The sequence below is a fragment of the Pleurodeles waltl genome, chromosome 8 (genome assembly GCF_031143425.1).
Source record: "Pleurodeles waltl isolate 20211129_DDA chromosome 8, aPleWal1.hap1.20221129, whole genome shotgun sequence".
Taxonomy (NCBI): domain Eukaryota; kingdom Metazoa; phylum Chordata; class Amphibia; order Caudata; family Salamandridae; genus Pleurodeles; species Pleurodeles waltl.
The window spans coordinates 509,684,151-509,709,204 of NC_090447.1; the positions used below are offsets into that span (position 1 = coordinate 509,684,151).

General features: G+C 47.1%; 1 protein-coding gene across 2 annotated transcripts in view; it reads left to right on the forward strand.

Moving 5' to 3' along the window:
• Positions 1-25,054, forward strand: part of LOC138250080 (E3 SUMO-protein ligase RanBP2-like) — an 894,326-nt gene that overhangs the window by 43,821 nt on the left and 825,451 nt on the right. For both annotated transcript variants that reach the window (XM_069204480.1, XM_069204481.1), the window contains exon 2: positions 13,767-13,834. In XM_069204480.1, coding sequence (XP_069060581.1) covers positions 13,767-13,834 — 68 coding nt within the window. The remainder of the gene's footprint in view (positions 1-13,766; positions 13,835-25,054) is intronic.

A 25,054-nucleotide genomic window follows, 5' to 3' on the forward strand; every position in this document is an offset into this window, starting at 1 on the left:
CTGGTCTGCCCTCCGAAGACGCGGGTACTTACCTGCAAGCAGACCGGAACCGGGGCACCCCCTTCTCTCCATTCTAGCCTATGCGTTTTGGGCACCACTTTGAACTCTGCACCTGACCGGCCCTGAGCTGCTGGTGTGGTGACTTTGGGGTTGCTCTGAACCCCCAACGGTGGGCTACCTTGGACCAAGAACTAAGCCCTGTAAGTGTCTTACTTACCTGGTTAACCTAACAAATCCTTACCTCCCCTAGGAACTGTGAAAATTGCACTAAGTGTCCACTTTTAAAACAGCTATTTGTGAATAACTTGAAAAGTATACATGCAATTTTGATGATTTGAAGTTCCTAAAGTACTTACCTGCAATACCTTTCGAATGAGATATTACATGTAGAATTTGAACCTGTGGTTCTTAAAATAAACTAAGAAAAGCTATTTTTCTATAACAAAACCTATTGGCTGGATTTGTCTCTGAGTGTGTGTACCTCATTTATTGTCTAGGTGTATGTACAACAAATGCTTAACACTACTCCTTGGATAAGCCTACTGCTCGACCACACTACCACAAAATAGAGCATTAGTATTATCTCTTTTTACCACTATTTTACCTCTAAGGGGAACCCTTGGACTCTGTGCATGCTATTCCTTACTTTGAAATAGCACATACAGAGCCAACTTCCTACATTGGTGGATCAGCGGTGGGGTACAAGACTTTGCATTTGCTGGACTACTCAGCCAATACCTGATCACACGACAAATTCCAAAATTGTCATTAGAAATTGATTTTTGCAATTTGAAAAGTTTTCAAAATTCTTAAAAGACCTGCTAGGGCCTTGTGTTAGATCCTGTTTAGCATTTCTTTTAGAGTTTAAAAGTTTGTAAAAGTTTGAATTAGATTCTAGAACCAGTTGTAGATTCTTAAAAAGTATTCCAACTTTTAGAAGCAAAATGTCTAGCACAGATGTGACTGTGGTGGAACTCGACACCACACCTTACCTCCATCTTAAGATGAGGGAGCTAAGGTCACTCTGTAAAATAAAGAAAATAACAATGGGCCCCAAACCTACCAAAATACAGCTCCAGGAGCTTTTGGCAGAGTTTGAAAAGGCCAACCCCTCTGAGGGTGGCAACTCAGAGGAAGAGGATAGTGACTTGGAGGAAAATTCCCCCCTACCAGTCCTATCTAGGGAGAACAGGGTCCCTCAAACCCTGACTCCAAAAATAATAGTCAGAGATGCTGGTTCCCTCACAGGAGAGACCAACACCTCTGAAATCACTGAGGATAACCCCAGTGAAGAGGACATCCAGTTAGCCAGGATGGCCAAAAGATTGGCTTTGGAAAGACAGATCCTAGCCATAGAGAGGGAAAGACAAGAGATGGGCCTAGGACCCATCAATGGTGGCAGCAACATAAATAGGGTCAGAGATTCTCCTGACATGTTGAAAATCCCTAAAGGGATTGTAACTAAATATGAAGATGGTGATGACATCACCAAATGGTTCACAGCTTTTGAGAGGGCTTGTGTAACCAGAAAAGTGAACAGATCTCACTGGGGTGCTCTCCTTTGGGAAATGTTCACAGGAAAGTGTAGGGATAGACTCCTCACACTCTCTGGACAAGATGCAGAATCTTATGACCTCATGAAGGGTACCCTGATTGAGGGCTTTGGATTCTCCACTGAGGAGTATAGGATTAGATTCAGGGGGGCTCAAAAATCCTCGAGCCAGACCTGGGTTGACTTTGTTGACTACTCAGTGAAAACACTAGATGGTTGGATTCAAGGCAGTGGTGTAAGTAATTATGATGGGCTGTACAATTTATTTGTGAAAGAACACCTGTTAAGTAATTGTTTCAATGATAAACTGCATCAGCATCTGGTAGACCTAGGACCAATTTCTCCCCAAGAATTGGGAAAGAAGGCGGACCATTGGGTCAAGACAAGGGTGTCCAAGACTTCAACAGGGGGTGACCAAAAGAAAGGGGTCACAAAGACTCCCCAGGGGAAGGGTGATGAGACAACCAAAACTAAAAATAGTAAAGAGTCTTCTACAGGCCCCCAAAAACCTGCACAGGAGGGTGGGCCCAGAGCCTCTTCACAAAACAATGGGTACAAGGGTAAAAACTTTGATCCCAAAAAGGCCTGGTGTCATAGCTGTAAACAGCATGGACACCAAACTGGAGACAAGGCCTGTCCCAAGAAAGGTTCCACTCCAAACTCCCATCCAGGTAACACTGGTATGGCTAGTCTCCAAGTGGGATCAACAGTGTGCCCAGAGCAAATCAGGGTCCACACTGAAGCTACTCTAGTTTCTGAGGGTGGGGTGGATTTAGCCACACTAGCTGTCTGGCCGCCTAACATGCAAAAATACAGACAGCAACTCTTAATTAATGGGACTAGAATAGAGGGCCTGAGGGATACAGGTGCCAGTGTCACCATGGTGACAGAGAAACTGGTTTCCCCTGGCCAATACCTGACTGGAAAAACTTACACAGTCACCAACGCTGACAATCAGAGAAAAGTACATCCCATGGCAATGGTTACTTTAGAATGGGGAGGGGTCAATGGCCTGAAACAGGTGGTGGTCTCCTCAAATATCCCAGTGGACTGTCTGCTTGGAAATGACCTGGAGTCCTCAGCATGGGCTGAGGTAGAACTAAAAACCCATGCAGCAATGCTGGGTATCCCTGAACTGGTGTGTGTGAAAACAAGAGCACAATGCAAGGCACAGGGTGAACAAGTAGAGCTGGAGTCTGGAAGAATGGCCCAGCCTACCAAGAGAACAGGAAAGTCAGTTGGGAAACCAACTGCAACACAGCAAAAGAAAGGGAACCTCTCTTCTCAGGAAGAAGTTCTGCCCTCTGAGGGAACTGAGCCTTTGGAGCTTGAACCTTACCAGGTTGAGCTCTTGGGCCCAGGGGGACCCTCAAGGGAGGAGCTGTGTAAGGGACAAGAAACCTGTCCCTCTCTTGAAGGCCTTAGGCAGCAAGCTGCTGAAGAGTCCAAAGGCAAGAAAAATGGAACACATAGGGTCTATTGGGAAGATGGACTCCTGTACACTGAGGCCAGAGACCCCAAACCTGATGCCACTAGGAGAGTGGTAGTGCCTCAGCTGTTCAGGAAGTTCATCCTAACATTGGCCCATGACATTCCCCTTGCTGGACATTTGGGACAAACCAAGACGTGGGAGAGGTTAGTCAACCACTTCTACTGGCCCAATATGTCCAACATGGTTAAGGAGTTTTGCCTCTCCTGCCCCACCTGTCAAGCCAGTGGTAAGACAGGTGGGCACCCAAAGGCCCCCCTCATTCCACTTCCAGTGGTGGGGGTTCCCTTTGAAAGAGTGGGTGTGGACATAGTTGGTCCACTAGAACCTCCCACAGCCTCAGGAAATATGTATATCCTGGTAGTAGTGGATCATGCTACCAGGTATCCTGAAGCTATTCCCCTTAGGTCGACTACTGCCCCTGCAGTAGCCAAGGCCCTCATTGGTATCTTTACCAGAGTGGGTTTCCCTAAGGAGGTGGTGTCTGACAGAGGTACCAACTTCATGTCAGCATACCTAAAGCACATGTGGAATGAGTGTGGGGTGACTTATAAATTCACTACACCATACCATCCACAAACTAATGGCTTGGTTGAGAGATTCAACAAGACATTAAAAGGCATGATCATGGGGCTCCCAGAAAAACTCAAAAGGAGATGGGATGTCCTCTTGCCATGTCTGCTTTTCGCTTACAGAGAGGTGCCACAGAAGGGAGTAGGATTCTCACCCTTTGAACTTCTGTTTGGTCATCCTGTAAGGGGACCACTTGCTCTTGTTAGAGAAGGCTGGGAGAGACCTCTCCATGAGCCTAAACAAGACATAGTGGACTATGTACTTGGCCTTCGCTCTAGAATGGCAGAATACATGGAAAAGGCAACCAAAAACCTTAAGGCCAGCCAACAGCTCCAGAAGTTTTGGTATGACCAAAAGGCTGCACTGGTTGAGTTCCAACCAGGGCAGAAAGTCTGGGTTCTGGAGCCTGTGGCTCCCAGGGCACTCCAGGACAAATGGAGTGGCCCTTACCCAGTACTAGAAAGGAAGAGTCAGGTCACCTACCTGGTGGACCTGGGCACAAGCAGGAGCCCCAAGAGGGTGATCCATGTGAACCGCCTTAAGCTCTTCCATGACAGGGCTGATGTGAATCTGTTGATGGTAACAGATGAGGATCAGGAGGCAGAGAGTGAACCTCTCCCTGATCTTCTGTCATCAGACCCAAAAGATGGCACAGTAGATGGAGTGATCTACTCAGACACCCTCTCTGGCCAACAGCAAGCTGATTGTAGGAGAGTCCTACAACAGTTTCCTGAACTCTTCTCCTTAACCCCTGGTCAGACACACCTGTGTACCCATGATGTGGACACAGGAGACAGCATGCCTGTCAAGAACAAAATCTTTAGACAGTCTGACCATGTTAAGGAAAGCATCAAGGTGGAAGTCCACAAGATGCTGGAATTGGGAGTAATTGAGCGCTCTGACAGCCCCTGGGCTAGCCCAGTGGTCTTAGTCCCCAAACCTCACACCAAAGATGGAAAGAAAGAGATGAGGTTTTGTGTGGACTACCGAGGGCTCAATTCTGTCACCAAGACAGATGCTCATCCAATTCCAAGAGCTGATGAGCTCATAGACAAATTAGGTGCTGCCAAATTCTTAAGTACCTTTGACTTGACAGCAGGGTACTGGCAAATAAAAATGGCACCTGGAGCAAAAGAGAAAACAGCATTCTCCACACCTGATGGGCATTATCAGTTTACTGTTATGCCCTTTGGTTTAAAGAATGCCCCTGCCACCTTCCAAAGGTTGGTGAATCAAGTCCTTGCTGGCTTGGAGTCCTTTAGCACAGCTTATCTTGATGATATTGCTGTCTTCAGCTCCACCTGGCAGGATCACCTGGTCCACCTGAAGAAGGTTTTGAAGGCTCTGCAATCTGCAGGCCTCTCTATCAAGGCATCCAAATGCCAGATAGGGCAGGGAACTGTGGTTTACTTGGGCCACCTTGTAGGTGGAGGCCAAGTTCAGCCACTCCAACCCAAGATCCAGACTATTCTGGACTGGGTAGCTCCAAAAACCCAGACTCAAGTCAGGGCATTCCTTGGCTTGACTGGGTATTACAGGAGGTTTGTGAAGGGATATGGATCCATTGTGACAGCCCTCACTGAACTCCCCTCCAAGAAAATGCCCAAGAAAGTGAACTGGACTGTGGAATGCCAACAGGCCTTTGACACCCTGAAACAAGCCATGTGCTCAGCACCAGTTCTAAAAGCTCCAGATTATTCTAAGCAGTTCATTGTGCAGACTGATGCCTCTGAACATGGGATAGGGGCAGTTTTGTCCCAAACAAATGATGATGGCCTTGACCAGCCTGTTGCTTTCATTAGCAGGAGGTTACTCCCCAGGGAGCAGCGTTGGAGTGCCATTGAGAGGGAGGCCTTTGCTGTGGTTTGGTCCCTGAAGAAGCTGAGACCATACCTCTTTGGGACTCACTTCCTAGTTCAAACTGACCACAGACCTCTCAAATGGCTGATGCAAATGAAAGGTGAAAATCCTAAACTGTTGAGGTGGTCCATCTCCCTACAGGGAATGGACTTTATAGTGGAACACAGACCTGGGACTGCCCATGCCAATGCAGATGGCCTTTCCAGGTTCTTCCACTTAGAAAATGAAGACTCTCTTGGGAAAGGTTAGTCTCATCCTCTTTCGTTTGGGGGGGGGTTGTGTAAGGAAATGCCTCCTTGGCATGGTTGCCCCCTGACTTTTTGCCTTTGCTGATGCTATGTTTACAATTGAAAGTGTGCTGAGGCCTGCTAACCAGGCCCCAGCACCAGTGTTCTTTCCCTAACCTGTACTTTTGTATCCACAATTGGCAGACCCTGGCATCCAGATAAGTCCCTTGTAACTGGTACTTCTAGTACCAAGGGCCCTGATGCCAAGGAAGGTCTCTAAGGGCTGCAGCATGTCTTATGCCACCCTGGAGACCTCTCACTCAGCACAGACACACTGCTTGGCAGCTTGTGTGTGCTAGTGAGAACAAAACGAGTAAGTCGACATGGCACTCCCCTCAGGGTGCCATGCCAGCCTCTCACTGCCTATGCAGTATAGGTAAGACACCCCTCTAGCAGGCCTTACAGCCCTAAGGCAGGGTGCACTATACCATAGGTGAGGGTACCAGTGCATGAGCATGGTACCCCTACAGTGTCTAAACAAAACCTTAGACATTGTAAGTGCAGGGTAGCCATAAGAGTATATGGTCTGGGAGTCTGTCAAACACGAACTCCACAGCACCATAATGGCTACACTGAAAACTGGGAAGTTTGGTATCAAACTTCTCAGCACAATAAATGCACACTGATGCCAGTGTACATTTTATTGTAAAATACACCACAGAGGGCACCTTAGAGGTGCCCCCTGAAACTTAACCGACTGTCTGTGTAGGCTGACTAGTTCCAGCAGCCTGCCACACTAGAGACATGTTGCTGGCCCCATGGGGAGAGTGCCTTTGTCACTCTGAGGCCAGTAACAAAGCCTGCACTGGGTGGAGATGCTAACACCTCCCCCAGGCAGGAGCTGTAACACCTGGCGGTGAGCCTCAAAGGCTCACCCCTTTGTCACAGCCCAGCAGGGCACTCCAGCTTAGTGGAGTTGCCCGCCCCCTCCGGCCACGGCCCCCACTTTTGGCGGCAAGGCTGGAGGGAACAAAGAAAGCAACAAGGAGGAGTCACTGGCCAGTCAGGACAGCCCCTAAGGTGTCCTGAGCTGAGGTGACTCTGACTTTTAGAAATCCTCCATCTTGCAGATGGAGGATTCCCCCAATAGGGTTAGGATTGTGACCCCCTCCCCTTGGGAGGAGGCACAAAGAGGGTGTACCCACCCTCAGGGCTAGTAGCCATTGGCTACTAACCCCCCAGACCTAAACACGCCCTTAAATTTAGTATTTAAGGGCTACCCTGAACCCTAGAAAATTGGATTCCTGCAACTACAAGAAGAAGGACTGCCTAGCTGAAAACCCCTGCAGAGGAAGACCAGAAGACGACAACTGCCTTGGCTCCAGAAACTCACCGGCCTGTCTCCTGCCTTCCAAAGATCCTGCTCCAGCGACGCCTTCCAAAGGGACCAGCGACCTCGACATCCTCTGAGGACTGCCCCTGCTTCGAAAAGACAAGAAACTCCCGAGGACAGCGGACCTGCTCCAAGAAAAGCTGCAACTTTGTTTCCAGCAGCTTTAAAGAACCCTGCAAGCTCCCCGCAAGAAGCGTGAGACTTGCAACACTGCACCCGGCGACCCCGACTCGGCTGGTGGCGATCCAACACCTCAGGAGGGACCCCAGGACTACTCTAAGACTGTGAGTACAAAAACCTGTCCCCCCTGAGCCCCCACAGCGCCGCCTGCAGAGGGAATCCCGAGGCTTCCCCTGACCGCGACTCTTTGAGTCCTAAGTCCCGACACCTGGGAGAGACCCTGCACCCGCAGCCCCCAGGACCTGAAGGACCGGACTTTCACTGGAGGAGTGACCCCCAGGAGTCCCTCTCCCTTGACCAAGTGGAGGTTTCCCCGAGGAACCCCCCTCTTGCCTGCCTGCAGCGCTGAAGAGATCCCTAGATCTCCCATTGACTTCCATTACAAACCCGACGCTTGTGTCTACACTGCACCCGGCCGCCCCCGCGCTGCTGAGGGTGAAATTTCTGTGTGGGCTTGTGTCCCCCCCGGTGCCCTACAAAACCCCCCTGGTCTGCCCTCCGAAGACGCGGGTACTTACCTGCAAGCAGACCGGAACCGGGGCACCCCCTTCTCTCCATTCTAGCCTATGCGTTTTGGGCACCACTTTGAACTCTGCACCTGACCGGCCCTGAGCTGCTGGTGTGGTGACTTTGGGGTTGCTCTGAACCCCCAACGGTGGGCTACCTTGGACCAAGAACTAAGCCCTGTAAGTGTCTTACTTACCTGGTTAACCTAACAAATCCTTACCTCCCCTAGGAACTGTGAAAATTGCACTAAGTGTCCACTTTTAAAACAGCTATTTGTGAATAACTTGAAAAGTATACATGCAATTTTGATGATTTGAAGTTCCTAAAGTACTTACCTGCAATACCTTTCGAATGAGATATTACATGTAGAATTTGAACCTGTGGTTCTTAAAATAAACTAAGAAAAGCTATTTTTCTATAACAAAACCTATTGGCTGGATTTGTCTCTGAGTGTGTGTACCTCATTTATTGTCTAGGTGTATGTACAACAAATGCTTAACACTACTCCTTGGATAAGCCTACTGCTCGACCACACTACCACAAAATAGAGCATTAGTATTATCTCTTTTTACCACTATTTTACCTCTAAGGGGAACCCTTGGACTCTGTGCATGCTATTCCTTACTTTGAAATAGCACATACAGAGCCAACTTCCTACACTGTGGGATAGCGTAACTGGATGGACGGAATGCGGAACCAATCAAACATTCACCCCCAGTCACAGATCTGGGTTTAATCCATCCATTATTTTGCTCACCATGCCTCCCCAGTTTGAACCCAGCCATATGCAAATCAGTCTTGACCCTGTTCCTCATGGGAACAGTCCAGCCCGAACTGCCAGGCCAGGTTCTCCCTGGACCGGAAACAAGCATCCTGGGACCGGTATTACCAGTGTCACCTTAGCTGTTGTTTGGCAAACAGATGTATTGTATCCAGTATGAGCTTTTACTGGGTTAGTCTGCCTTTTAATCGCTACTTAATGGGTTTCTTGTCTTTCTCAGTCTCCTTCCCCTGATTCGCTGGCTTTCTTCCCTATTGTATTAATCCCATCCAAGGAGCGTTTTAGCCTCACTGTATTTGGATTGTTTGTGTTGTGTGCTTCTGCTGCATATGTCAGAACCTTGTTTTGCAGTTCATGAAGGACTATTTCTGCTCAGTTTATCAATCCCTGCCCCATGTCTTTTTGCCCCTTTTTGTTATTATCCTGCCAGTGCCCGATTGCCCCACTCACTGCTGCCCCCCCCCACCTTAAAATTAATTTGAAACCATTCAACGATTGCCAGCTATGCATGCACCATTGTTGGCCATCTTCGAATTTGTAGCTTTTCGTACATGTGAGTGGCAGCCATCCTGGAATTGTTTTTCATGAAAACAAAAACATTCTAAGATTGTTGGCATGCACCTTTGTATGTATATGACGGACAGTAGTTTAAACAAAAAAAAAAGTAAAAAAGCAAGAAGTACTGGCAATTGTGTCCTAGGTGAAATCTATTTCCTGTGCCGGTACTTGTTTTTATTTTAACAGTGCTTTCTCTGGGTGATTTGTTTTGCTCCCACCATCAGCCATCTTCAAATAGTAAATACAGTGGCAGGGGATTTCTCACAAATTTGAGCAGACTGTTTATCTTGGAGTGCAGGCATCATCAAGCTGCCAGATGATATCCTCTTGGCTTTCTCAGCCTTGGGCGCTTGTGAACTGCCTATTGTGTAGACCTGGGCTTACTCATTGAAAATGTTTTAATGTTTTCCCTTATTCATTAAAGTTCTGGGGATTTGCCACAGAAGTCTAGAGTTTTCCTAGATGTTTTTTACACTTCCGTAGAAATCATAACATTGTATCATGAGATATATGTATCCATACAAGTACAATAATATTTGCCAATAGTAGATCGCATTACAACAAATATGCAATGTCCAGCTACTTCTGTCTCGGACCCAGTGAAGTATCATTTTTGAGGTGCAGTTGTCAATCGTTGATGCTATACCTTTCCATGGAGGAGGTATCCATACATTCTTGCTATAGATACATATTTGTATTCCTACTCTATTTCTTTCTACCCTATCTTCAATTGTTACCACCTCTTGATCTTCAGGGGATGTCCTTGTCTAAAAGTGTGAGGTATGCCCTAAGGCAGGGATACTCAAAGTACGGCCCGCGGGCCTCATGTGGCCCCTATTACCTTTACATATGGCCCCTGGGGTAACAGGAGCACTGGGCAGCTGTTTGGTAGACTCCACACTAACAAAAATATTAAATACACGCACAATCATTTATTTCAAACTTAATTGGTGCTAAAGAAAGGAAGTAACTAGGGACTTCTGCACTTAACTTTAGAGACGCCTTCATTTTTAAAGACATCTTGCAGCATAAGTGTAAAACTAAGACAGTCTTTTCAAAATTAATTGTGTATTTAGTTAACATGCAGAACCTTTTCCCTTTAGTACAATTTTATCAGTGCATTGAGATGCGTTCCTTTTAAAGTGATAGTTTTCAAACATAAATTTGGAAACATTAATTATTTCCCTGACCCTGAGAACACCACCAATAGTAAATTAAAGAGGCAAGTCACTTGGTATGTGCACTTTATGGGTGGCCTGGGTTCCTATCATACATGAACAAAATTATAGTTTAATAAATCAAACATAGAAGCAGATTTTGTGCAGCGCACACCTTGAATCATGTATTTCGAGGTCATCTTAAATGTGATAATGCAGAAAAAGGAGGGAAAGAGGCACTAAACAATTGCCTAGGATCACACAATTGGGAAAAGTGGGTAAGCCGGGATTAATTCCAGGTTTTCTGTTTTCCCATTGTTTATTTCAGCCACTAGATGTATATCCTTTGCTTCCCCTACACCTACCTTGCCACCAATCCACCTAGTCACCCCACTTGACTGCCACCGCCCTGGCATCAATGCGGCCCCCAGGCACGTCAGAGACCAAACTTTTTGGCCCCTGGGAAAATGTTTGCGAGTACCCATGCCCTAAGGGGACTCCGTATGCCTTTGGGCCTAGAGGTTAAAGGCTAAAGGGAGGTGTTGACTTCAGATCGGTCAATTAATTAGTTCTTGTAACCACTCAGGACTATCATTCTGCTTCTCCATTTAGCTAACAAGAGTGCCATTGCCACAATCTTTGGGCCCCACTTGCTAGTAATTTAGCATAGCTTGAGTGCTATCTCTGGGCTTGGTGTTATTCTGTCATTTCTGATAACGTGAAATATCTTGTGCCAGTATTTAAGTATGGCGAGCCAAGGCATATGAAAAAAATCTTCCTGGTTTGCTTTGCATTGTGGACATCTCTGTTCTACAAAGGATATTGTGATGGTGTCTGTGGTGAATTCAGGGAATTATTCATTATGTCACTAAGCCAATGAAAAATGATATAAACTAGTAAGCAGTTAGACTTATTCCCATTCTGTGTCGTTCACCACTTTTTTTTTTTAACAACTTTACTCCACATCACTGATTGTTGCTGTTGGGTTTTTGGCACCGTCCTTGTCCACATTCTGATTCGGTCTCAGTGAGGTCCCCTGTTTGTTGAGAAATGTCTTGTAAGCCTGTGTCTCCATAGCCGACATTCCAAAAGATTTGCACTTTATTCCCAAGCTCCACATTTAGTGTGGCTGGGTACAGCATAGAGTATTTTAAGTGCACGATTTACTTGAGGTTAAAGGCTTTGTGTCTTGCGTCCTGCACTGCAAGCATAAATTCTGAGTATATGAATATCTCCAATCCCCGATACAATACATATCCTTTCACCTTGGCAAGGCGGAAGACCGCATCTTCGTCTCTGAAGTTAAAGAGGCAGATTGTAAGAGTTTGTGGGGGATCCCCAGGCTTGGGGCCTAGGGTCCAGAGATCATGGCGCCCTTTCCACCAAAAAAGCAGCGGAAGAGGACTCTCTGCCCAGGATATCAAACAGCAGGGTTTCCCCCACCTGTGATCCTGATGTTGTTACAACTGGATCAAGCCTCCAAGTTCTCATTGTTCTCCGCTATCACCTTCCATCTTTTTTTTTTTTTTTTTTTTTTTTCCCGTTCAGATATATTTTCTTTGCAGTTGCAAAAGAGCAATCTTCTATCTGAGGACCTCCTCTCTGCACCTTGGAGCCAAAGATTGTCGGTCCAGACGTTCAGTGAGGCGATCTTGCCTGCCGATCATAGCTGATTTTGCCATCTATCTATACAAGGCTTGCAACATGGCTTCAGTGGTGGTACTGATATCAGAGGTTCCAACTTCTAAAGCTTCCATTTGTTTCAACAACAGCAAGCGGCTGTCTCCTGGCTTTGCAATATTCAAATGTGAGCGTGTTTTGCTTCTTTTGCTTTGCCTGGCCCCTCTTGGTCATCTTTAAGGGGCACAGGTGAGTTGTCTGGGCCTGATTTGTACACTCTGTTGTGGGTTATTCTTCCACCATCCTAACCTTAGTTCATATAGGGCATCAGGAGTATAAGATGATTTCACTCCAAAAGGCTTCCCGTGCAATGCCATGTATGGGGGCACCAAGTAAGGCCAATGGGCCTCTACCCAGGTGCCCCCTTTGGAGATGAGGCTACGTAAACCACACTACAACAAACTGACAGAAGGCTTCGTTTTTCATTTGCTACCACTTCAGAATACCATCTGGCTAGCTACCTAGGGGCACAGCAGCAGGACTCTCTAATAAAGAGGGATAGAGGAAAGGTCATACCAAGCATTCGTTTTTGTTACTGGTACATGTTGTCTCTCAGGTAGATGCAGGTCAGCCAATCTCATCAACTGATCAGATGAGAACGCATGCACATATTTACCCGATCGGTAGCATGCAAAGATACCTGAACTGGCAGGCCAATCTTCCAAAGGTATGACGTATGTTGGAGCAAGTATTCAAATTGGTTTCAGTACTCCACTCCTTTCCCTTAGGGCCTACCGTTCCCAGCTACAGGCCACCTGGCTTACCTACCATGGTTCAGGTTACAACAGACTGGATCATTGCCGCCCATTGGTTTTAGGATGGGTGTAGTGGCGTTCCAAACTAACTCCTGTCTGACATAATGATGGGAGTCACTTGCAGCTGTTAGTCTTGGCAAGCGGTGCACGTGGGTGGCCTCAGGCTTTTGAGCTACCCATGTCGCAGCTGGGCCTCAAACGTTTACCTGCTCGCTTAGACCGTAGTTGCTTTCCTGTGCTGTCAAAGAAGATTGCTGGAACCCACCCCAGGGTTCTGCAGTGGTCCGGGAGCTTCAGACTCTAGCCCTCCTGCACATTTCACCAGGACTTAGCTGGAGAGAATGTATGTGTACTGAGCGGGCCACGGAGCTCAAATCATTGCGGCCACTTTGGATGTACATAAGGTCACGCCCTCTTTTCTAAATATATTTTTTTTTAACTTGCTAGTGTTTGTACTAACTCTACCAGTGTGTATTGTCCACAAAGAGACCAATACTTATGCTTTGAATTAGCTATAGTGAGCAATTACAATTTTTTTCTTTTTCTTCCTTACTTCACATGGAAATCCTTTCCCTTCAAACAAAAGGAGTGCTTGTGGGATCTTTCTAGCAGTATTAGACCACTTACCCACATTTAATTGTAACTTTAGTAGAGCAGTAAGTGCAGGAAAATAATTTCAAATGGTTTTTCAATATTCACACAGTTTCAACTCATTGGCAATTCCCATGGGTACGGCCATTTAATTGCTGCTGTTTTGCACAGCTACAGATAAATCAACACATCTAGCAGAATGTCAAGAGTCTACAGTGCATTTCTGCATGGAAATAGTCACATTGTTATTCAGCTATTGAGATGTCGAATTTGCAAGATATTAGCCCTTGTTCAAAGTTACTGTTCAGTGTGTGAAAAGGTATGTGAATCGAAAGGTACGTGAACCAGACTTTGTGCCTGAAGACGCACTAACTGTGACAACATTTTAAACTCAGTTTTTTTCTGTGAAATGTACATTTCTTTGTTGTGCTATGAAACTAATTTTCATTTTTTTCTGTTTCAGAAATCTATGAAAGGATTTTTTTTTGCAAAGCTGTACTTTGAAGCTAAAGAATATGAACTGGCTAAAAGGTAGAGTATTCACTAACTATTTCAGTGGTTATCTAACTAAATGGGGGGGGGGTTTAGAAATACCATAAAAATGCCACATTTTGTAAGAAAAAAGAAATAAAATAGTCTCAACGGTTTAAAGACACCGATCTTATATTATGAAGTAACCCATTACTGACAAGCTACACCCACCGTAGATGATCCAGTCTTTCATTGTTCACAATAGATGGCATGACAACGAATTGCTTTGGAGTTAAAGTACTTCAAAAACCTTAGTGCACAAGACCTTCTGATCCTTTCTCATATTCTTAGCCCCCATTAGAATGGCCTGGCAATCACCCCGGTACCTCTGCCCCCTATAGTTTCTGACACTAGATGTACCGGTAACTCTGGGACAGGTGGTAGCCGAGTTAACAGGAATATGGGTGGAACCCTGAGAGTTTCCTAAGCGGTACCTGAGAAACGAGGGATCAGTAATTCTGTCAGATTTTCCCCGATAATGTCCCATTCTTCCCCATAGTTTCCTCTGAAGATTTCAGCTGCTTGCTGTGGCCGGAGTCCCCATGGGAATATTTCCAGGTCTGCAATTCTACAGTCTATCTCTGAATCCTAATGGGGCCATTAATTCCTTTTACTGGTTCCAAGAGAGACTTTGATACGTTCGTAATGGGGCTCTATAGCTTCTAAAGCTCCCAGCCTCAGTGACATATCCTTGGGGAAAACTGCAGGTGCCCACTTTTTAATGTTTATCCATTTTTATTACGTAGAGGACATCCTCATACGAACAATAGCCTAGTATAACCAAACCTCAAAATCTTCCTTCACTGTGCACACACTCTTGTAATGTATACACCCACACTTCTGAACTTAAGTAATTACTGCTTCAGTGGTTCTTAACCTTTTGACTTCTGTGGACCCCCACTTAATCATTACTGGATGCCAGGGACCCCGACTGAATTGTTGCGTAGGCTCTCTTATTCTAATGAGACTACTGGATTTTGGGCAACAAGATCGTCCACAGTGTGTGTAAGAAGTTGGCTCTGTATGTGCTATTTCAAAGTAAGGAATAGCATGCACAGAGTCCAAGGGTTCCCCTTAGAGGTCAAATAGTGGTAAAAAGAGATAATACTAATGCTCTATTTTGTGGTAGTGTGGTCGAGCAGTAGGCTTATCCAAGGAGTAGTGTTAAGCATTTGTTGTACATACACAAAGACAATAAATGAGGTACACACACTCGGAGACAAATCCTGCCAATAGGTTTTGTTATAGAAAAATATATTTTCTTAGTTTATTTTAAGAACCACCGGTTCAAATTTAACATGTAATATCTTGTTTGAAAGGTATTGCAGGTAAGTACATTAGGAACTTTGAATCATTTCAATTGCATGTATACTTTTCCAGTTATTCACAAATAGCTATTTCAAAAGTGGACACTTAGTGCAATTTTTACAGTTCCTGGGGGAGGTAAGTTTTTGTTAGTTTTACCAGGTAAGTAAGACACTTACAGGGTTCAGTTCTTGGTCCAAGGTAGCCCACCGTTGGGGGTTCAGAGCAACCCCAAAGTCACCACACCAGCAGCTCAGGGCCGGTCAGGTGCAGAGTTCAAAGTGGTGCCCAAAACGCATAGGCTATAATGGAGAGAAGGGGGGTGCCCCGGTTCCGGTCTGCTTGCAGGTAAGTACCCGCGTCTTCGGAGGGCAGACCAGGGGGGTTTTGTAGGGCACCGGGGGGGACACAAGCCCACACAGAAATTTCACCCTCAGCGGCGCGGGGGCGGCCGGGTGCAGTGTCAGAACAAGCGTCGGGTTCGCAATGTTAGTCAATGAGAGATCACGGGATCTCTTCAGCGCTGCAGGCAGGCAAGGGGGGGCTTCCTCGGGGAAACCTCCACTTGGGCAAGGGAGAGGGACTCCTGGGGGTCACTTCTGCAGTGAAAGTCCGGTCCTTCAGGTCCTGGGGGCTGCGGGTGCAGGGTCTTTTCCAGGCGTCGGGACTTAGGTTTCAGAGAGTCGCGGTCAGGGGGAAGCCTCGGGATTCCCTCTGCAGGCGGCGCTGTGGGGGCTCAGGGGGGACAGGTTTTGGTACTCACAGTCGTAGAGTAGTCCGGGGGTCCTCCCTGAGGTGTTGGTTCTCCACCAGCCGAGTCGGGGTCGCCGGGTGCAGTGTTGCAAGTCTCACGCTTCTTGCGGGGAGTTGCAGGGTTCTTTAAAGCTGCTTCTTGAAACAAAGTTGCAGTCTTTTTGGAGCAGGTCCGCTGTCCTCGGGAGTTTCTTGTCGTCGTCGAAGCAGGGCAGTCCTCAGAGGATTCAGAGGTCGCTGGTCCCTTTGGAAGGCGTCGCTGGAGCAGAGTTCTTTGGAAGGCAGGAGACAGGCCGGTGAGTTTCTGGAGCCAAGGCAGTTGTCGTCTTCTGGTCTTCCTCTGCAGGGGTTTTCAGCTGGGCAGTCCTTCTTCTTGTTGTTGCAGGAATCTAATTTTCTAGGGTTCAGGGTAGCCCTTAAATACTAAATTTAAGGGCGTGTTTAGGTCTGGGGGGTTAGTAGCCAATGGCTACTAGCCCTGAGGGTGAGTACACCCTCTTTGTGCCTCCTCCCAAGGGGAGGGGGTCACATCCCTAATCCTATTGGGGGAATCCTCCATCTGCAAGATGGAGGATTTCTAAAAGTTAGTCACCTCAGCTCAGGACACCTTAGGGGCTGTCTTGACTGGCCAGTGACTCCTCCTTGTTATTCTCATTAGTTTCTCCGGCCTTGCCGCCAAAAGTGGGGGCCGGGGCCGGAGGGGGCGGGCAACTCCACTAGCTGGAGTGTCCTGCGGTGCTGTGACAAAGGGGTGAGCCTTTGAGGCTCACCGCCAGGTGTTACAGCTCCTGCCTGGGGGAGGTGTTAGCATCTCCACCCAGTGCAGGCTTTGTTACTGGCCTCAGAGTGACAAAGGCACTCTCCCCATGGGGCCAGCAACATGTCTCTAGTGTGGCAGGCTGCTGGAACTAGTCAGCCTACACAGATAGTCGGTTAAGTTTCAGGGGGCACCTCTAAGGTGCCCTCTGGGGTGTATTTTGCAATAAAATGTACACTGGCATCAGTGTGCATTTATTGTGCTGAGAAGTTTGATACCAAACTTCCCAGTTTTCAGTGTAGCCATTATGGTGCTGTGGAGTTCGTGTTTGACAAACTCCCAGACCATATACTCTTATGGCTACCCTGCACTTACAATGTCTAAGGTTTTGTTTAGACACTGTAGGGGTACCATGCTCATGCACTGGTACCCTCACCTATGGTATAGTGCACCCTGCCTTAGGGCTGTAAGGCCTGCTAGAGGGGTGACTGACCTATACTGCATAGGCAGTGAGAGGCTGGCATGGCACCCTGAGGGGAGTGCCATGTCGACTTACTCATTTTGTTCTCACTAGCACACACAAGCTGGTAAGCAGTGTGTCTGTGCTGAGTGAGGGGTCTCTAGGGTGGCATAATACATGCTGCAGCCCTTAGAGACCTTCCCTGGCATCAGGGCCCTTGGTACCAGAGGTACCAGTTACAAGGGACTTATCTGGATGCCAGGGTGTGCCAATTGTGGAATCAATGGTACATTTTAGGTGAAAGAACACTGGTGCTGGGGCCTGGTTAGCAGGGTCCCAGCACACTTCTCAGTCAAGTCAGCATCAGTATCAGGCAAAAAGTGGGGGGTAACTGCAACAGGGAGCCATTTCTTTACACAAGCCCCCCCCAGCCCACAGGCCAGGAGACTCAGCCAAAGCTGGGAGAGTCTTCCTAGTCTGTTAGGCGAGGAAGAGTAGAGGAAATAGGCTGGTTTGTTGCAGGGCCTACTCTGCCTTACATCCTCCTGTTCAGGTCATTCCCTCTGGGGAACTGACCCACTTCCACAGTGATAGGACCTAGTCTGAACTGCCTCTTGTCTGTGCTTTTTATGTCTTCACCCATTCTCTCTATTTTGGGGTTAGAGGTATCCACCTCTGCTAATCTTATTTTAGCCAGGGTCACCCCTAGCTTACCCAAAGAGGTTACCCAGAGCTGGAGTAACCCCACCATGACCAACAGGGTCAGGGGGCCTAACTTGCTATTTGGCATGGGGTCAGACCACCATGCCAAGGATAGTGCAGCCATAAAGGCTAACACCCAGCAGAGGCCACTGACAGCTGTCAGTGCCCAGAACCACACCTTTAGCTCTTCACCTACAAGGGAAGGGGCTAAGTTACAGGTTTCTTTGGGTTCAGGGTGCCTGTCTGCTGTATTAGAGTGGGGGGTTACCACATCTTGTAGTAAACACCCTTCTTCCACTCTTTCTTCTGTTAGCTGAGGAGCCACCCACTCAGGCTTAACAGTTGCCTGACTAGCCAGGACTTCTTGTGGGTTAGGTTGGACTTTATCAGAGCCATTTTTGGAGTTCTCCCCTACTGGAGCAGAATCTCCTTGGCTTGCTGGAACCTTGGCTAAAGGTTGTCCACCTTTCCTACTCTGTTTCCTTTTCTTTTTCTTCTGGGGCCTACTTGCATTTACTGCAGAGGCAGGCACTCCAGAATCCTTGGGAGAGGACTGGCCCTGGACCAGTTCTTCTCTTAGGCTCTGACTAACCTCTGGGTAGTCATTTCCAAGGAGACAATCAAGGGGGAGGTCTGTACTGACTACCACCCTTCTCCAGCTAAAAGTTCCACCCACTTCTATGGGTACAAAAGCCACAGGCCTATTAGTGACCCTGTCTGGGCTAACTCTTACTCTGGCCATCTCACCTGGGATGTACTGGTTTGAGAACACCAGCCTGTCATGCACAATAGTGTGACTGGCACAAGTGTCTCTCAGGGCAGTGGCTGGGATTCCATTCACCTGTAGGTGGTGGAAGTGTCTACTTCCCTCTGGAATCTCCAACTCACCTGTTGGGCCCTTTTTCCAGTTGAAGGCTATGAAGACCTCCTCATCTGAGGAGTCATCCCCAATGGCTACACTGGTCACCCCTGGGATTTTGCTAGGGGGTTTGTTTTTGGGACAAGAAGTGTCCTTGGTGTGGTGCCCTGTCTGTTTACAGTTATGGCACCATGCCTTAGTGGCATCCCAGCTCTTACCCTGGTACCCACCTTTGTTTTGGGTTGTGTCTCTGGGCCCACCCACCTGGTCTGGTTTTTGGGGGCCTACAGGGGACTCTTTTTCTTTGTTTCTAGTGTCACCCACTTTCTCCTGGGGAGGCTTTGTAACCCCTTTCTTTTGGTCACCCCCAGTGGAAGTTTTGGTTACCCTAGTCTTGACCCAGTGGTCTGCCTTCTTTCCCAATTCTTGGGGAGAAATTGGACCTATGTCTACCAGATACTGATGCAACTTTTCATTGAAGCAGTTACTTAAAATGTGTTCTTTCATAAACAAATTATAAAGCCCAACATAGTCATACACTTCATTTCCAGTTACCCAACCATCCAGTGTTGTCACTGAGTAGTCAACATAATCAACCCAGGTCTGGCTCGAGGATTTTTGAGCCCCCCTGAATCTAATTCTATACTCCTCAGTGGAGAATCCAAAGCCCTCAATCAGGGTACCCTTCATGAGGTCATAAGATTCTGCATCTTTTTTAGAGAGTGTGAGGAGTCTATCCCTACACTTTCCTGTGAACATTTCCCAAAGGAGAGCACCCCAGTGAGATTTGTTCACTTTTCTGGTTACACAAGCCCTCTCAAAAGCTGTGAACCATTTGGTGATGTCATCACCATCTTCATATTTTGTTACAATCCCTTTGGGGATTTTCAACATGTCAGGAGAATCTCTGACCCTATTTATGTTGCTGCCACCATTGATGGGTCCTAGGCCCATCTCTTGTCTTTCCCTTTCTATGGCGAGGATCTGTCTTTCCAAAGCCAATCTTTTGGCCATCCTGGCTAACTGGATGTCCTCTTCACTGGAGTTACCTTCAGTGATTTCAGAGAGGCTGGACCCTCCTGTGAGGGAGCCAGCATTTCTGACTACTATTTTTGGAGTCAGGGTTTGAGAGACCCTGTTCTCCCTAAATAGGACTGGTAGGGGGGAATTTTCCTCCAAGTCACTATCTTCATCCTCTGTGTTGCCATCCTCAGAGGGGTTGGCCTTTGCAAACTCTGCCAACAGCTCCTGGAGCTGTAGTTTGGAAGGTCTGGGGCCCATTGTTATTTTCTTTATTTTACAGAGTGACCTTAGCTCCCTCATCTTAAGATGGAGGTAAGGCGTGGTGTCGAGTTCCACCACATTCACATCTGTACTAGACATTATGCTTCTAAAAGTTGGAATACTTTTTAAGAAACTAAAACTAGTTCTAGAATCTAATTCAAACTTTTAACAAACTTTTAAACTCTAAAAGAAATGCTAACAGGGACTAACACAAGGCCCTAGCAGGACTTTAAAGAATTTAGAAAACTTTTCAAATTGCAAAAATGAATTTCTAATGACAATTTTGGAATTTGTCGTGTGATCAGGTATTGGCTGAGTAGTCCAGCAAATGCAAAGTCTTGTACCCCACCGCTGATCCACCAATGTAAGAAGTTGGCTCTGTATGTGCTATTTCAAAGTAAGGAATAGCATGCACAGAGTCCAAGGGTTCCCCTTAGAGGTCAAATAGTGGTAAAAAGAGATAATACTAATGCTCTATTTTGTGGTAGTGTGGTCGAGCAGTAGGCTTATCCAAGGAGTAGTGTTAAGCATTTGTTGTACATACACAAAGACAATAAATGAGGTACACACACTCAGAGACAAATCCTGCCAATAGGTTTTGTTATAGAAAAATATCTTTTCTTAGTTTATTTTAAGAACCACAGGTTCAAATTTAATATGTAATATCTTGTTTGAAAGGTATTGCAGGTAAGTACATTAGGAACTTTGAATCATTTCAATTGCATGTATACTTTTCCAGTTATTCACAAATAGCTATTTCAAAAGTGGACACAGTGCAATTTTCACAGTTCCTGGGGGAGGTAAGTTTTTGTTAGTTTTACCAGGTAAGTAAGACACTTACAGGGTTCAGTTCTTGGTCTAAGGTAGCCCACCGTTGGGGGTTCAGAGCAACCCCAAAGTCACCACACCAGCAGCTCAGGGCCGGTCAGGTGCAGAGTTCAAAGTGGTGCCCAAAACGCATAGGCTATAATGGAGAGAAGGGGGGTGCCCCGGTTCCGGTCTGCTTGCAGGTAAGTACCCGCGTCTTCGGAGGGCAGACCAGGGGGGTTTTGTAGGGCACCGGGGGGGGACACAAGCCCACACAGAAATTTCACCCTCAGCGGCGCGGGGGCGGCCGGGTGCAGTGTCAGAACAAGCGTCGGGTTCGCAATGTTAGTCAATGAGAGATCACGGGATCTCTTCAGCGCTGCAGGCAGGCAAGGGGGGCTTCCTCGGGGAAACCTCCCCTTGGGCAAGGGAGAGGGACTCCTGGGGGTCACTTCTGCAGTGAAAGTCCGGTCCTTCAGGTCCTGGGGGCTGCGGGTGCAGGGTCTTTTCCAGGCGTCGGGACTTAGGTTTCAGAGAGTCGCGGTCAGGGGAAGCCTCGGGATTCCCTCTGCAGGCGGCGCTGTGGGGGCTCAGGGGGGACAGGTTTTGGTACTCACAGTCGTAGAGTAGTCCGGGGGTCCTCCCTGAGGTGTTGGTTCTCCACCAGCCGAGTCGGGGTCGCCGGGTGCAGTGTTGCAAGTCTCACGTTTCTTGCGGGGGAGTTGCAGGGTTCTTTAAAGCTGCTTCTTGAAACAAAGTTGCAGTCTTTTTGGAGCAGGTCCGCTGTCCTCGGGAGTTTCTTGTCGTCGTCGAAGCAGGGCAGTCCTCAGAGGATTCAGAGGTCGCTGGTCCCTTTGGAAGGCGTCGCTGGAGCAGAGTTCTTTGGAAGGCAGGAGACAGGCCGGTGAGTTTCTGGAGCCAAGGCAGTTGTCGTCTTCTGGTCTTCCTCTGCAGGGGTTTTCAGCTGGGCAGTCCTTCTTCTTGTTGTTGCAGGAATCTAATTTTCTAGGGTTCAGGGTAGCCCTTAAATACTAAATTTAAGGGCGTGTTTAGGTCTGGGGGGTTAGTAGCCAATGGCTACTAGCCCTGAGGGTGAGTACACCCTCTTTGTGCCTCCTCCCAAGGGGAGGGGGTCACATCCCTAATCCTATTGGGGGAATCCTCCATCTGCAAGATGGAGGATTTCTAAAAGTTAGTCACCTCAGCTCAGGACACCTTAGGGGCTGTCCTGACTGGCCAGTGACTCCTCCTTGTTATTCTCATTAGTTTCTCCGGCCTTGCCGCCAAAAGTGGGGGCCGGGGCCGGAGGGGGCGGGCAACTCCACTAGCTGGAGTGTCCTGCGGTGCTGTGACAAAGGGGTGAGCCTTTGAGGCTCACCGCCAGGTGTTACAGCTCCTGCCTGGGGGAGGTGTTAGCATCTCCACCCAGTGCAGGCTTTGTTACTGGCCTCAGAGTGACAAAGGCACTCTCCCCATGGGGCCAGCAACATGTCTCTAGTGTGGCAGGCTGCTGGAACTAGTCATCCTACACAGATAGTCGGTTAAGTTTCAGGGGGCACCTCTAAGGTGCCCTCTGGGGTGTATTTTGCAATAAAATGTACACTGGCATCAGTGTGCATTTATTGTGCTGAGAAGTTTGATACCAAACTTCCCAGTTTTCAGTGTAGCCATTATGGTGCTGTGGAGTTCGTGTTTGACAAACTCCCAGACCATATACTCTTATGGCTACCCTGCACTTACAATGTCTAAGGTTTTGTTTAGACACTGTAGGGGTACCATGCTCATGCACTGGTACCCTCACCTATGGTATAGTGCACCCTGCCTTAGGGCTGTAAGGCCTGCTAGAGGGGTGACTGACCTATACTGCATAGGCAGTGAGAGGCTGGCATGGCACCCTGAGGGGAGTGCCATGTCGACTTACTCATTTTGTTCTCACTAGCACACACAAGCTGGTAAGCAGTGTGTCTGTGCTGAGTGAGGGGTCTCTAGGGTGGCATAATACATGCTGCAGCCCTTAGAGACCTTCCCTGGCATCAGGGCCCTTGGTACCAGAGGTACCAGTTACAAGGGACTTATCTGGATGCCAGGGTGTGCCAATTGTGGAATCAATGGTACATTTTAGGTGAAAGAACACTGGTGCTGGGGCCTGGTTAGCAGGGTCCCAGCACACTTCTCAGTCAAGTCAGCATCAGTATCAGGCAAAAAGTGGGGGGTAACTGCAACAGGGAGCCATTTCTTTACAGTGTGGGATACTGAGTCTGACCCACGGTGGGTGACACCTGTCGCCCCAAATCCAGCTTTTGCTTCGGCTAACTAGCAGTGCCTCATCTCTCCTGAAAGGTAGAGATGATTGGGCAGCCGTGCGCATGACATACCATACTTCTCAGGGAAGTCGTGGTCACTCGGGTCGCATCTGGTTCTCTCATTCACAATTTGGTCTCATATATAAATGACAATGAAAGAAGTATACGTTTTAAAGACTGGTTTAATAAAACAACTGCATTTTAGATAGCAAAGCATGCGCTGCAATAACCAGAACGACACAACATAACAATATTTAAATGGTGACGATGAGAGTGAAGCATAAGAATAATGCTATCATAGTGCCACTAAAGTCAATGGACTATTTTCTACCTGAATCATAATTTGAGGATGGCATGTTAAGCTCTAATCCTGCTTTTCAGGTTCCCCTGGGAAGACATCAACCCTTATACCGGAGCAAAGGCCTGTAGTCTACGTTAGCATCTGCAGCAAAGCATTCAGCGTACAGTTGTGGTTCCCTGGCTGGAATCTCCCTCTTATTGTGTAATGGGACTAGGAAGTGTTTTTATAATAACACAGCTAATGTTCTAAGAAAATGTCCCTACGTAAGGATGTGTATTTTCTACGAATGTTGGAGACTAAACTTCTGCCACGTTCACCGGCAATGTACCAAACTGTAGCCTTGACTGAAGCACAAAGTGATCAAGAATGTGTTGTTTGAGACACAGTGCTGGGCTAAGCAAAACAGTTAGATAGAAGAAATTAAAACAAGACCGTAAAACTGGTTATTGTAAAAATAACAATGCGAAGCTGAATAAAATATATCTAGGTCAAGGTGCACAGCGGCCTAGTGTATTAAACTAACGTGCATGGAGCTATAACTAAAATGGCTACACAACAGAATCATTATTGGAACCTGGACACCCCCCATTGTGTTATTACTGAAAGCAGGGGACCCAAGGCTAAACATTTTCGGTGATTTGTACCACAAAACAATTACACAGCATCCAGAAACAAACATTTATCAAACAAATACACAAATAACTAAATATTTTAAGCAAAGTTAAAAAAAATCACTTGTTGATACCACTCATTGTTCATGTTATATTCTGTGTCATGCACTTTCACTGCTCCCAAGACTCACTCTGAGGACACTAACTTAATTTTTAGCCTCCAACTTCAGAGTCCTTCACATTTACAGAACGTTTTAAGAGTTTCGCCTGTACATATTATGCCTTAATTTATAAATGCTTTTTTTCTTTGTTAATAAGATTTAAATTTCTAAGCAGTAACAAGCCTGCTGAGCAGGTGTTACTGATCCCCAGAGGTTCCTGGACCACAGGTTAACAACCACTGTGCTGCTTCATTCAGGGAGCCTCCATGATACACATACTAAATGCCTTGTGTAAAGCTGCTGAACTAAATCATTTGTGGTGATGAATTGACATATACTGCTAGGAAAGTCTGAAGGGGATACAGGAAAATTGCACAGAGTGAGTGTCTGGCTACACACTGCTGCTGAGGGTGAACAGAATAAGGGTCCTAAGGGGTGCAAAGGGTGGCTATGGATGTGTTAAAGAGACTTCTAGCCTCATATTACTCACCCTTTAAATATATTCCCTAGCCGTCAGACTGGATCTGGGACATTTTCAGCATGCCTCTATGTGGTACTCCTCCACTGTGCACTGACTGCATCCCACTCCTGAAATGACGTGCAGAGCCTACATAGGTGCCACTCTAACACGCTAGAGTCAATTCCTTTCTTTGTGAGCCATTAGATGCAAATCCCGGTGTTCCCCTTTGTTTCTTGTAAGTCTGTCTTTACCTCTTCAGAATTGTAAAACAGTGTGCAAAGAAAATGTCACGCCCGAAAACTACAGGTTTTAAACCCTCATTGTCACCTCCTGCTCCGTATGGGGGCCACAGACACTGCATGGCGGCCTGGGTTACTGGGGCGAAGCATCCCACAGAAAATATCTCCCAAACACGAAATACCCAGGCACCAGTCCACGTTAAAATCCAAGCATTTAA